The sequence below is a fragment of the Aquarana catesbeiana genome, linkage group LG04 (assembly GCF_042186555.1).
Source record: "Aquarana catesbeiana isolate 2022-GZ linkage group LG04, ASM4218655v1, whole genome shotgun sequence".
Classification (NCBI taxonomy): domain Eukaryota; kingdom Metazoa; phylum Chordata; class Amphibia; order Anura; family Ranidae; genus Aquarana; species Aquarana catesbeiana.
In genome coordinates, this window is record NC_133327.1 from 63,039,729 (window position 1) to 63,052,957 (window position 13,229).

General features: G+C 44.1%; 1 protein-coding gene across 7 annotated transcripts in view; it reads left to right on the plus strand.

The window, feature by feature from the left end:
* Positions 1 to 13,229, plus strand: part of CD2AP (CD2 associated protein) — a 196,539-nt gene that overhangs the window by 78,526 nt on the left and 104,784 nt on the right. The window contains exon 1 of one of the 7 annotated variants that reach the window (XM_073625280.1): positions 8,980 to 9,117. The exons of the other annotated variants lie outside the window; for them this stretch is intronic. Within the exon in view, the coding sequence (XP_073481381.1) occupies positions 9,103 to 9,117 (15 nt within the window). The 5' untranslated portion in view covers positions 8,980 to 9,102. Of the gene's footprint in view, positions 1 to 8,979; positions 9,118 to 13,229 lie in introns of those variants that run through there. 7 annotated transcript variants of the gene reach the window in all.

The following is a 13,229-nucleotide window of genomic DNA, read 5'->3' on the forward strand; positions in this document are numbered from 1 at the left end:
TAAAGGCTTTTAAAGGCTTTTAAAAATGTATTTATTTTGTTGTCACTGCACGTTTGTGCACAGTTGTAAAGCATGTCATGTTTGGTATCCATGTACTCGGCCTAAGATCATCTTTTTTATTTCATCAAACATTTGGGCAATATAGTGTGTTTTAGTGCATTAAAATGTAAAAAAGTGTGTTTTTTCCCCAAAAAATGCGTTTGAAAAATCGCTGCGCAAATACTGTGTGAAAAAAAAAAATTAAACACCCACCATTTTAATCTGTAGGGCATTTGCTTTAAAAAAATATATAATGTGTGGGGGTTCAAAGTAATTTTCTTGCAAAAAAAAATAATTTTTTCATGTAATCAAAAAGTGTCAGAAAGGGCTTTGTCTTCAAGTGGTTAGAAGAGTGGGTGATGTGTGACATAAGCTTCTAAATGTTGTGCATAAAATGCCAGGACAGTTCAAACCCCCCCAAATGACCCCATTTTGGAAAGTAGACACCCCAAGCTATTTGCTGAGAGGCATGTCGAGTCCATGGAATATTTTATATTGTGACACAAGTTGCGGGAAAGAGACAAATTATTATTATTTTTTTTTTTTTTTTGCACAAAGTTGTCACTAAATGATATATTGCTCAAACATGCCATGGGAATATGTGAAATTACACCCCAAAATACATTCTGTTGCTTCTCCTGAGTACGGGGATACCACATGTGTGAGACTTTTTGGGAGCCTAGCCACGTATGGGACCCCGAAAACCAAGCACCGCCTTCAGGCTTTCTAAGGGCGTAAATTTTTGATTTCACTCTTCACTGCCTATCACAGTCTCGGAGGCCATGGAATGCCCAGGTGGCACAAACCCCCCCCCAAATGACCCCATTTTGGAAAGTAGACACCCCAAGCTATTTGCTGAGAGGTATAGTGAGTATTTTGCAGACCTCACTTTTTGTCACAAAGTTTTGAAAATTAAAAAAAGAAAAAAAAAATTTTTTTTTTGTCTTTCTTCATTTTCAAAAACAAATGAGAGCTGCAAAATACTCACCATGCCTCTCAGCAAATAGCTTGGGGTGTCTACTTTCCAAAATGGGGTCATTTGGGGGGGGGGGGGTTGTGCCACCTGGGCATTCCATGGCCTCCGAAACTGTGATAGGCAGTGAAGAGTGAAATCAAAAATGTACACCCTTAGAAATCCTGAAGGCGGTGATTGGTTTTCGGGGTCCCGTACGCGGCTAGGCTCCCAAAAAGTCCCACACATGTGGTATCCCCATACTCAGGAGAAGCAGCTAAATGTATTTTGGGGTCCAATTCCACATATGCCCATGACCTGTGTGAGCAATATATCATTTAGTGACAACTTTGTGCAAAAAAAAAAAAAATAAATAAATAAATTGTCACTTTCCCGCAACTTGTGTCAAAATATAAAATATTCCATGGACTCAACATGCCTCTCAGCAAATAGCTTGGGGTGTCTACTTTCCAAAATGGGGTCATTTGGGGGGGGTTTGTGCCATCTGGGCATTTTATGGCCTTCAAAACTGTGATAGGTAGTGAGGAGTAAAATCAAAAATGTACGCCCTTAGAAATCCTGAAGGCAGTGATTGGTTTTCGGGGCCCCGTATGCGGCTAGGCTCCCAAAAAGTCCCACACATGTGGTATCCCCATACTCAGGAGAAGCAGCTAAATGTATTTTGGGGTGCAATTCCACATAGGCCCATGGCCTGTGTGAGCAATATATCATTTAGTGACAACTTTTTGTAATTTTGTTTTTTTTTTTTTTTTTTTTTTCATTATTCAATCACTTGGGACAAAAAAAATGAATATTCAATGGGCTCAACATGCCTCTCAGCAATTTCCTTGGGGTGTCTACTTTCCAAAATGGGGTCATTTGTGGGGGTTTTGTACTGCCCTGTCATTTTAGCACCTCAAGAAATGACATAGGCAGTCATAAATTAAAGACTGTGTAAATTCCAGAAAATGTACCCTAGTTTGTAGGCGCTATAACTTTTGCGCAAACCAATAAATATACACTTATTGACATTTTTTTTACCAAAGACATGTGGCCAAATACATTTTGGCCTAAATGTATGACTAAAATTGAGTTTATTGGATTTTTTTTAGAACAAAAAGTAGAAAATATCATTTTTTTTCAAAATTTTCGGTCTTTTTCCGTGTATAGCGCAAAAAATAAAAACGGCAGAGGTGATCAAATACCATCAAAAGAAAGCTCTATTTGTGGGAAGAAAAGGACGCAAATTTCGTTTGGTTACAGCATTGCATGACCGCGCAATTAGCAGTTAAAGCGACGCAGTGCCAAATTGTAAAAAGTGCTCTGGTCAGGAAGGGGGTAAATCCTTCCGGGGCTGAAGTGGTTAAATGAACTGTAGTGCGTTTCTGCAAAAAACACATAGGTGGGAACCAGGTCTAAGATGTTTAGTAACATAATGGGGTTAAAAAAAAAAAAAAAAAAATTAGCCCTTTATAGTACAAAAAGAGCAAATAATCGCTACTGTAAGGGGGTTCATTTTTTTACTGTGCAACAGTGAAAGTAATATTTACAGTAGCGATTTTTTGCTCTTTTTGTACTCTAAAGGGCTAATTTTAGTTTTTTTTAACCCCATTATGTTACTGGCCGATTAATCGATTATGAAAATAGTAATAGATTAATTTCCTAATCGATTCGTTGTTCCGGCCCTACGTGCTTGGTATGTACTCGATACAATATCATCTTTTAACATTTTACTAAAAAATGAGGTATTGTGTTTGTGTGCACTAAAGTTCATCTTGGTGTATTTTTTTTTTTTTTTAGAAAATTTTCATTTGACAGGCAGCACAAATGTGTGACATAAAAATTGCAACCACCATTGTTTTATTCTCCAGGACCTCTGCTTTCAGAAATTATATCATGTTCTGGTGTTTTAAGTAATTTTCTAGCAAAAATGCTTTTTTTAATGTGTGCAAAATTAAAATAATTGCCCTGGACAGCAAGTAGTTAAGAAGAAAAACTTAATGGCTAGGCTATAGAGATTAATGTAAAATAATTCTTTAAAACATACCCTCCCTAACCTCTAGCTGCAGGCTCTGCAATTTATGTTCAAAGCTCACAGCAGAAGCAAAGAAGTCTTCCAAGTTATTATTTTAGTGTTGGTTCACACTTGTGCGGTATAGGAACCACATGCGATTTTGAGCAGGAATCGCACCGCATTCCTGTTCAAATCAAATGCTATTCTTCAGCAGTGCGATTTGAGCCATTTATTCTGTATGGCTCAAATCATACCGCTTCCTCGCCAATATTGTGCATATTTTTTTTGGCCGCACCAGAATCGTATTGCATACTTGCTTTTTGTATTCAGTAGCCGCAGTGGCAGTGGCTGGCAAGTATTTGCACAGTGTTTTCACCTGTTTGGATGCATGTAGGGTTCAACCAATAATTTTCAGACTGCTCCTTAGAAAGAATTGAAAAATCGACTTGTTCAGCAGGAAAGGGAGGCAGACAGGTCCACCCACAGCTCAAATTTTGCCCAGTTTAGTAGGATTTGGCTAAATTATAACTGTGTATGGGCCAGTTTTATGCTGCCACCTCTCAGCCTTCTAATCTCAAATGTATATGCATACAGGGAGCTGGGAAGTAGGTTGAGCGGAATGCTAAGAGAGCTGACTTGAAAAACATTAATGCTTCTGCCCTGAAATTTGAGGATGAATTGCTCTTCAATGCCTGCAGCTACAGAAGTTGGTGGAGGGCTTGTTTTGTGGGTCTTTTATAGCTTAAGAGGAGTCATATAGATTCCTTCAGCTTGGATGAAGAAATCTCCCCTGCTGGCTATGGTATGCATGCAGCTGCACTGCAGCACCCACAGTTGAGTATACTTAATCGGACTGAAGGCACTCACTGTTCGGCTGACAATTTTTTCCACACAGATCCTTCAACAAAAACGTATTTTTTCCAAACTGGGTGGTTCTGACAGGGAAAGCCAACCGCTTGAATTTCGTCCGGCTCAGCAAGATAATTCAAGCCATGTATGGCTGGAGTTTTTGGTGCTGTTCACATATTTCTTGCTTCCACTGGTAAATTCTTTTATAGAACAGTCCTATCTGAATGCTCAGCAAAATCAATAGTTTCATGCCTTACTTTAATTCGTTTATACGGCTAAAGGGGCGTATGGATTATAATCTACAAAAATGGTATTTAGAAGCACCATTTTCCACAAAGAGGGGCTGGCAGTATGTTCCTTAAAATTTAAATGCAAACTAATAGCGGCAGGAGGGGAGGCGGCTCACACACACATACAGAGCGGACAGGCAGGGAGGAAGGGGGGAGGACACAGGAGACAGCAGGGCTGCGGACGATAGAGGCACGTAAACTGACCACAATATCGGTGCTCAGCAGCCATGATGCACCGTGGTCAGTTTCAAAGGGGAGGGCAGGATCAGCCAGGTGTTTCAGGTGATACAGAGGGCCAAATTACACAGCACAAATACTGTGCTGTATAACATTCTTTAACCGCTTCCTGACCGCCACATGCCGATGTACGTCGGCAGAATTACATGCATGCGCAAATGGCTTACCCGTTTGTCCCTTCGTAATTCCGGGCTAGTGGGAGCGTGCCCGCGGTTCCCGCAGACTCTATGTCTGCTGGTGGCCCGCGATCACGACGAGGAGCGGCAGAACAGGGAGATGCTAAACAAGGCATTTCCCTGTTCTGCCTAGTGACATGACGGGGATCTACTGCTCCCTGTGATCTGGAGCAGTAATCTGTCATGCTCTAGATAGCCCACCCCCCCTACAGTTAGAACACGCTGAGGGAACACATCTAACCCCTTGATTGCCTGCCAGTGACATTTATACAGTAATCAGTGGCTATTTTTAGCTCTGATCGCTGTATAAGTGTCAAAAGTGTTAGATCTGTCTGCCGCATTCTCGCAGTCCTGATAAAAATCACTGATCACCGCCATTACTAATAGAAAATAATAATAAAAATGCCATAAATCTATCCCCTATTTTGTAGACGCAATAACTTTTGCACAAACCAGTCAGTATACACTTATTGCAATTTTTTAGTTAGAATCTGATTGGCTACCATGCACAGCTGCACCAGATTTTGCACTCTCCAATTGTAGTAAATCAACCCCATTGTCTGCTTTTCCCCATCAGTACTGGTTTGTAGCTCTGTGTAGTCTGATGGAGACTTGCCAATGTGTAACCTGATCTGATTGTACAGGATGGAATCTGGTGACTTCACATTTGGGAAGATTTCCACACTTCTGAAGTATGTTAATCAGATAAGAAATCTAACATTCCTGTCTTTACAGGGGGAGGTTACTTGGCTTTTCCCATAGTACTTGGTCTCCTATTACCTGTCCTGCTCTCTGCTCTGCACTGACTGTACACACTCACAGCCCACACACACACACAGTTCCTGTCTTGACAAACAAACCGGCACGCCCTAAGTACAGTTTTGAAATCTATTTATATGTACAGGTGGCACTAAGCTGGTCATATGTCCTGTCCTGCAAATTCATGTGAATTTCCGGAATTATGACCAACTTGGGCCTCGCATAATAAAGAGGGTGGCTAGGTAAAGTCCTACTCTCCAAAGGCTTCCCTGTTGACAATCTGTCCTATCCAATTTTTACATGTTCATATGACTGGAGTAGGGAGGAGAATTGGCCATACATACACCCCTTACACCAGCTTATTCTATGGGGAACTGTAGTGATCAGGAAAGGTTTAGGTTTAGTTCAGTCTCAATGACTGATGGCCCCCACAAACATGACTTCTGCCCAGTGGGTGGGTTTGGGAAGATTTCATTATAAATGGCTACAACCCCAACCTATAACTTACCCTTCCATGGGCTTCTTGCTGTAAAGGTAACGCAAGACAAAAATTCCCAGCTCAATTATCAGCCAGCCTGCAACAAACCGAAATGACTCTTCAGTGGCCAAATCACGGTACCCCAGTTTTCAGGCATTTTAGCCCTAAAAAAGACATTCTTTGCAGTGTGTGCTTTCACACTGGGGCGGTGCGCTTACGGGACGTTTATAAAAAAGCAGCATCTTTGGGGCAGGTTGGGAGCACTGTAAATGGCGCTCCCAAAATGTCCTGTCCACTTTGAAAGCTCTGCAAAACAGGACTTTTTACTTTTTTTTTTTTTTTTGGTAAAATCCGCCCGCTAATGCCCAAAAAGCGCCGCTACAGCATGCCTAATTTAGTGGAGCTGTAGTGTAAAAGGGGTCTTATTTGAGTCTCCAAAGTTGGAGTACATATATAGGTGTGCCTGGAGGGAGCCCACCCCTCCCTTGTCAACCACCCTTTTACAGTTACAGGTTGGCCACTGTGCAGAGGATTGTGTGTGTGTGTGTGTGTGTGTGTGTGTGTGTGTGTATATATGTGTGTATATCTCTCTCTCTATCTAACTAATATCTATCTATCTATATATAATCTCTCTATAGAGAGCGAGATATCTCTATATCTATACATATCTATATAGAGAGAGAGATATACACACACCCATGATCCTGCACTCCGAAGTAGCGGGCACAAATGCGTGCCGTCGGCGGCTCGCTCCAGCTAAGTTTATTCACAATGGGAGCCAGTGGGTGGGTACAGTGGACTCAATGTCCACCAGCACAGGCCGATCATTCCGTACAGAGGCAGAACAGCAATCTGCCCATTTAAACAAGGCAGATTGCAAAGCAGGGACAAGGATCCATGTCTTCCTCTAATGAAAGCACCTCCCACACTGTAAAAAAACACAGGCTGAGCACACAGTAAACGTTTGGATCACCCCTGATGTTAACCCCTTCCCAGCCAGTGTCAGTACAGTGACAGTGCATATTTTTAGCACTGATCACTGTGTCAGTGTCCAATTGTCTGCGCAATATTGTAGTCCTGCTAAGTCATTGATTGCTGCCAATACTAATAAAAAATTCTGTAAATACATCACATAGTTTGTATAACTTTTGTGCAAAACCAATCAATATACGCTTATTGGGATTTTTTTTTTACCAAAAATAAGTAGCAGTATACATATAGGCCTAAATTGAAGAAGAAATTAGATTTATTTTTTTACATATTTTTATTGGATGAGTTTTATAGCAGAAAGTAAAAAAAAATGTTTTTTTCTTTTTTCAAAATTGGCGGTCTTTTTTTTTTGTTTATAGCGCAAAAAATAAAAGCCGCAGAGGTGATCAAATGCCACCAGAGGAAAGCTCTATTTGTGGGGAGAAAAAAAGGGCATACATTTTATTTAGGTGCAATGTCACACTACCGCGCAATTGTCAGAATAACGCAGTGCGGTATTGCAAAAAAGTGGCCCGGTCATGAAGCGGAGTAATTCTTTAAGAGCTGAAGTGAATAAAGGTGCAGGGAATGCACTGAACACCCAGCAATAGCACACTGGCAGCCACGGTATACAATACATGAAGATTATTTCATATTAGTATCCAGATGGAAGAGAAAATAAGAAACACACTAAGCATACATTTGTTAATTGTGCTGTATTTCAAGTGTGTCTTGCTACATATAGGATTTTCAGCAAGGTGGCACAGATCTTGGCACCATAGACTTGAAATGTCAGGATCTACGAGCTATTGAAGTAGGCTTTTGTTTAAATCAAATCCTTGGTCAAATTGGCTCAAATCTCCCCCACTGCCTCAGCATGGCAAACCTTATACTACAGGTCACATTTGGTGGAAATGCCAAACGTGACCTATTGCAGTGAATGGGGCCTCTGCAATTGTCATTTTCTGCAGAGTGCAGTGGGCCTTTAGGGGTTAACACGTGGTGAGAAGACGACATATCACCTGAGTTGCCTGTCAAATGATGCTTTAAAGCAATCTACTGCAGATTGCCTTTAAGAGGGTGGCAATGACAACCACATATGTACATGAGCCCTCAATGTATATCTTAGTGATTGAAGTGGTGTGTTTATTTATATATTTAAAAAAAAAAAAAAAGTCTGTGTTGATTGTGAGAGGTTGAGTGACGTTCCACTTTAATGCGGAGGTCCACCCAAAAAAAAAAAAAAATGAAAAGCCAGCAGCTACACATACTGCAGCTGTTGGCTTTTAACAATAGCACACTTACCTGTCCTGGAGTCCATCGATGTCGGCACCGCAGCTGATGTTTCCAACAGCTGTTGGGCGATGCCGCCGCCATTGTGGGTAAGGGTACCCGGCAGTGTTGCCTTAAGGCTTCACGCCGGGAACCCTACTGCGCTTGCGCGAGGCCCCTCTCTCCTACTGGCCGAGCGACAGGGGGAGGAGGAGGGAGCCCCGCGGTGACGTCATGGGCCGCGGTGCGGACTCCCGGAAGTGGGAACAGGATACCTGTCTTTGCCAATTGTGGCACCGGAGGGGGAGAGGAGACAAATGAGCAGAAGTTCCACTTTTGGGTGGCACTCCGCTTTAAAGTGATTGTAAAGCTTCGTTTTTTTTTTTTTTTCTTTTTTAAATAACAAACATGTTATACTTACCTCCTCTGTGCAAGGGTTTTGCACAGAGCGGCCCCGATCCTGCTTTTCTGGGGTCCCCCAGTGGAGCTCCTGGCTCCTCCTCTTTGAGTGCCCCCAGGAAGAGGGCCCTCATTTGGGCAAGCTCCCGAGTCCTGCTGCTGCGTCCATTGACACAGACAGCAGGACTTGGCCCCGCCCCCCCACCTCCCGTGTCACTGGATTTGATTGAAAGCAGCGGGAGCCAATGGCTCCTGCTGCTAACAATCTATCCAATGAGGACCCAAGACAGCAGCTGAAGCGGCTGGGCTCGTTCTGGTTGCTGGAACGATCGGGTTCAGGTAAGTAAAAGGGGGGCCCTGGGGGGCGGCACTTTAGAGACACTTTTCTCACTTTTATTGAGGGCTCCAGATTTAGTTTACAATCACTGTTTGTAAAATACCCCGCTAGGAAAGTCAATACTTTTCCCCCCCCCCCCCCTCTGTCAGTGGGCAGATTTTAAGTGAGAGTTGAGTGCTGGGCTCCTGTTTGTACATTATATCAGGCAGTCCTTTTGTTGGCTCAGGTGATCAGCCGTCCCTGGAAGTTATCTGCAGTCTGGTCATGTTTTTACACGCGTGTCAGGCCCCTCCCACAGGTAGCAGCCACAGCTGGGTGTGTGCACACAAGTATGTCTATGGACCCGGTGAGTGGGATTTTCTTTCATTCTCTGATATTTAGACATTAATAGCTGAACTGAATGGCTTCCTAATGTGTTTTATGAGATCTTTGGTCTTAAAGTTGAAGCAGCCACCTATAACGCGTGACTTGATGGTAATTAACACTACTCCTCTTATACCAGAGAACACGGAATATGAGCTTGTATTGTGCAATCATTGCTTTGACACAGGATTCTTATAGTTTTATAGGGAACTATCTTTTTTTTTTTTTTTTTTTTTTGTATATTATCATTTTTGCATTCGCTGAATGTAGTATTTGTTAGTTTGTTTATTTTGTTCCTCTTGTTTGATTTTTTGGCAAAAACGTATGGGGGAAAAATATACACAGTACTGGCCATGAGGCATTTCTACTATGTTTTTAAAGAGGGCATACCTGGTAAAAAAAAAGATAAATTGTCTATGGACATAACAGTATTACTTAAAATAAAACTGTTTTGTTTTTTGTTGTTTAAGTTTCTTATTTCAGTTGTGAGGAAGGGTAAGACCTCTGTCAGGTTTAGGTCTCATTCACACAGGCACTGAGGCCCATACAGTGTGAATAACGTATTTGTTTATACATCTATATATATTCAGGGAGCCTATGTAATAGAATGGAGATGCATTTATTCCTTGTAATAGAATGGAGATGCATTGGCTGAATTGACACAGCTGCATATCTGATTTGAATTGTTTGCATTTGGGGCGGTGCTCCTGTCCCTGCACACCTGTCAAACGTGGATGTGCAGCTGTGTCCGTACAGCCGCTGCGTCCTGATTTATGGCATAGTGGTGTAGTGGGTAGCACTTCCGCCTAGCAGCAAAAGGGTCACTGGTTCACATCAAAACCATGATGCTACCTGCTTGGAGTTTGCATGTTCTCCCTGTGCCTGCGTGGGTTTCCTCCGGGTACTCCGGTTTCCTCCCACACTCCAAAGACATGCTGGTAGGTTGATTGGATCATAAATTGGCCCTAGTATGTGTATGTATGAATGCGAGTTGGGGACCTTAGATTGTAAGCTCCTTGAGGGTAGGGACTGATGTGACTGTACAATGTATATGTAAAGTGCTGCGTAAGTTGATGGCGCTAGTTAACCACTTGCCGACCGCCGCACGACTATATACGTCGACAGAGCGGCACGGGCAGGCAAAAGGACGTATATGTACGTCCTTGCCTGCCCGCGGGTGGGGGGTCCGATCGGACCCCCCCCCGGTGCCTGCGGCGGTCGGCAAATCTCCCCCGGCGATCGGAGGTGAGGGGGAGGCCATCCATTCGTGGCCCCCCCCTCGCGATCGCTCTCAGCCAATGGGATCATTTCCCTGCCTCTGTATTGTACACAGAGGCAGAGGAAATGATGTCATCTCTCCTCGGCTCGGTATTTTCCGTTCCGGGCCGAGGAGAGAAGACTGCAATGTAAGTGCACCAACACACCACACACAGTAGAACATGCCAGGCACACTAAACACCCCGATCCCCCCCCCGATCGCCCCCCGATCCCCCCCCAATCACCCCCCCCCCCCCCCCTGTCACAAACTGACACCAGCAGGTTTTTTTTTTTTTTTTTTTTTTTCTGATTACTGTATTGGTGTCAGTTTGTGACAGTTACAGTGTCAGGGCAGTGAGTGTTAGGCCCCCTGTAGGTCTAGGGTACCCCCCTAACCCCCCCTAATAAAGTTTTAACCCCTTGATCACCCCCTGTCACCAGTGTCGCTAAGCGATCATTTTTCTGATCGCTGTATTAGTGTCGCTGGTGATGCTAGTTAGGGACGTAAATATTTAGGTTCGCCGTCAGAGTTTTATAGCGACAGGGACCCCCATATACTATCTAATAAATGTTTTAACCCCTTGATTGCCCCCTAGTTAACCCTTTCACCACTGATCACTGTATAACCGTTACGGGTGACGCTGGTTAGTTTGTTTATTTTTTATAGTGTCAGGGAACCCGCCGTTTATTACCGAATAAAGATTTAGCCCCCTGATCGCCCGGCGGTGATATGCGTCGCCCCAGGCAGGGTCAGATTAGCGCCAGTACCGCTAACACCCACGCACGCAGCATACGCCTCCCTTAGTGGTATAGTATCTGATCGCATCAATATCTGATCCGATCAGATCTATACTGGCGTCCCCAGCAGTTTAGGGTTCCCAAAAACACAGTGTTAGCGGGATCAGCCCAGATACCTGCTAGCACCTGCGTTTTGCCCCTCCGCCCAGCTCGGCCCAGCCCACCCAAGTGCAGTATCGATCGATCACTGTCACTTACAAAACACTAAACGCATAACTGCAGCGTTCGCTGAGTCAGGCCTGATCCCTGCGATCGCTAACAGTTTTTTTGGTAGCATTTTGGTGAAATGGCAAGCACCAGCCCCAGGCAGCGTCAGGTTAGTGCCAGTACCGCTAACACCCACGCACCGTACACCTCCCTTAGTGGTATAGTATCTGAACGCATCAATATCTGATCCGATCAGATCTATACTAGCGTCCCCAGCAGTTTAGGGTTCCCACAAACGCAGTGTTAGCGGGATCAGCCCAGATACCTGCTAGCAACTGCGTTTTACCCCTCCGCCCGGCCCAGCCCAGCCCACCCAAGTGCAGTATCGATCGATCACTGTCACTTACAAAACACTAAACGCATAACTGCAGCGTTCGCAGAGTCAGGCCTGATCCCTGCGATCGCTAACAGTTTTTTTTGTAGCGTTTTGGTGAACTGGCAAGCACCAGCCCCAGGCAGCGTCAGGTTAGTGCCAGTAGCGCTAACACCCACGCACGCACTGTACACCTCCCTTAGTGGTATAGTATCTGAACTGATCAATATCTGATCCGATCAGATCTATACTGGCGTCCCCAGCAGTTTAGGGTTCCCAAAAACGCAGTGTTAGCGGGATCAGCCCAGATACCTGCTAGCACCTGTGTTTTGCCCCTCCGCCCGGCCCAGCCCAGCCCACCCAAGTGCAGTATCGATCGATCACTGTCACTTACAAAACACTAAATGCATAACTGCAGCGTTCGCAGAGTCAGGCCTGATCCCTGCGATCGTTAACAGTTTTTTTGGTAGCGTTTTGGTGAACTGGCAAGCGCCAGCGGCCTAGTACACCCCGGTCGTAGTCAAACCAGCACTGCAGTAACACTTGGTGACGTGGCGAGTCCCATAAGTGCAGTTCAAGCTGGTGAGGTGGCAAGCACAAGTAGTGTCCCGCTGCCACCAAAAAGACAAACACAGGCCCGTCGTGCCCATAATGCCCTTCCTGCTGCATTCGCCAATCCTAATTGGGAACCCACCACTTCTGCAGCGCCCGTACTTCCCCCATTCACATCCCCAACCAAATGCAGTCGGCTGCATGAGAGGCATTTTTATGTCCTCCCGAGTACCCCTACCCAGCGAACCCCCCCAAAAAAGATGTTGTGTCTGCAGCAAGCGCGGATATAGGCGTGACACCCTCTATTATTGTCCCTCCTGTCCTGACAATCCTGGTCTTTGTATTGGTGAATGTTTTGAACGCTACCATTCACTAGCTGAGTATTAGCGTAGGGTACAGCATTGCACAGACTAGGACACACTTTCACAGGGTCTCCCAAGATGCCATCGCATTTTGAGAGACCCGAACCTGGAACCGGTTACAGTTATAAAAGTTACAGTTACAAAAAAAGTGAAAAAAAAAAAAAAAAAACACAAACAAAAATATAAAATAAAAAATAATAGTTGTCGTTTTATTGTTCTCTCTCTATTCTCTCTCTCTCTATTCTCTCTATTGTTCTGCTCTTTTTTACTGTATTCTATTCTGCAATGTTTTATTGTTATTATGTTTTATCATGTTTGCTTTTCAGGTCTGCAATTTTTTATACTTTACCGTTTACTGTGCTTTATTGTTAACCATATTTTTGTCTGAGTACAGCATTCACGACTTTGAGTGGTTATACCAGAATGATGCTTGCAGGTTTAGGTATCATCTTGGTATCATTCTTTTCAGCCAGCGGTCGGCTTTCATGTAGAAGCAATCCTAGTGGCTAATTAGCCTCTAGACTGCTTTTACAAGCAGTGGGAGAGAATGCCCCCCCCCCCCACCGTCTTCCGTGTTTTTCTCTGGCTCTCCTGTCTCAACAGGGA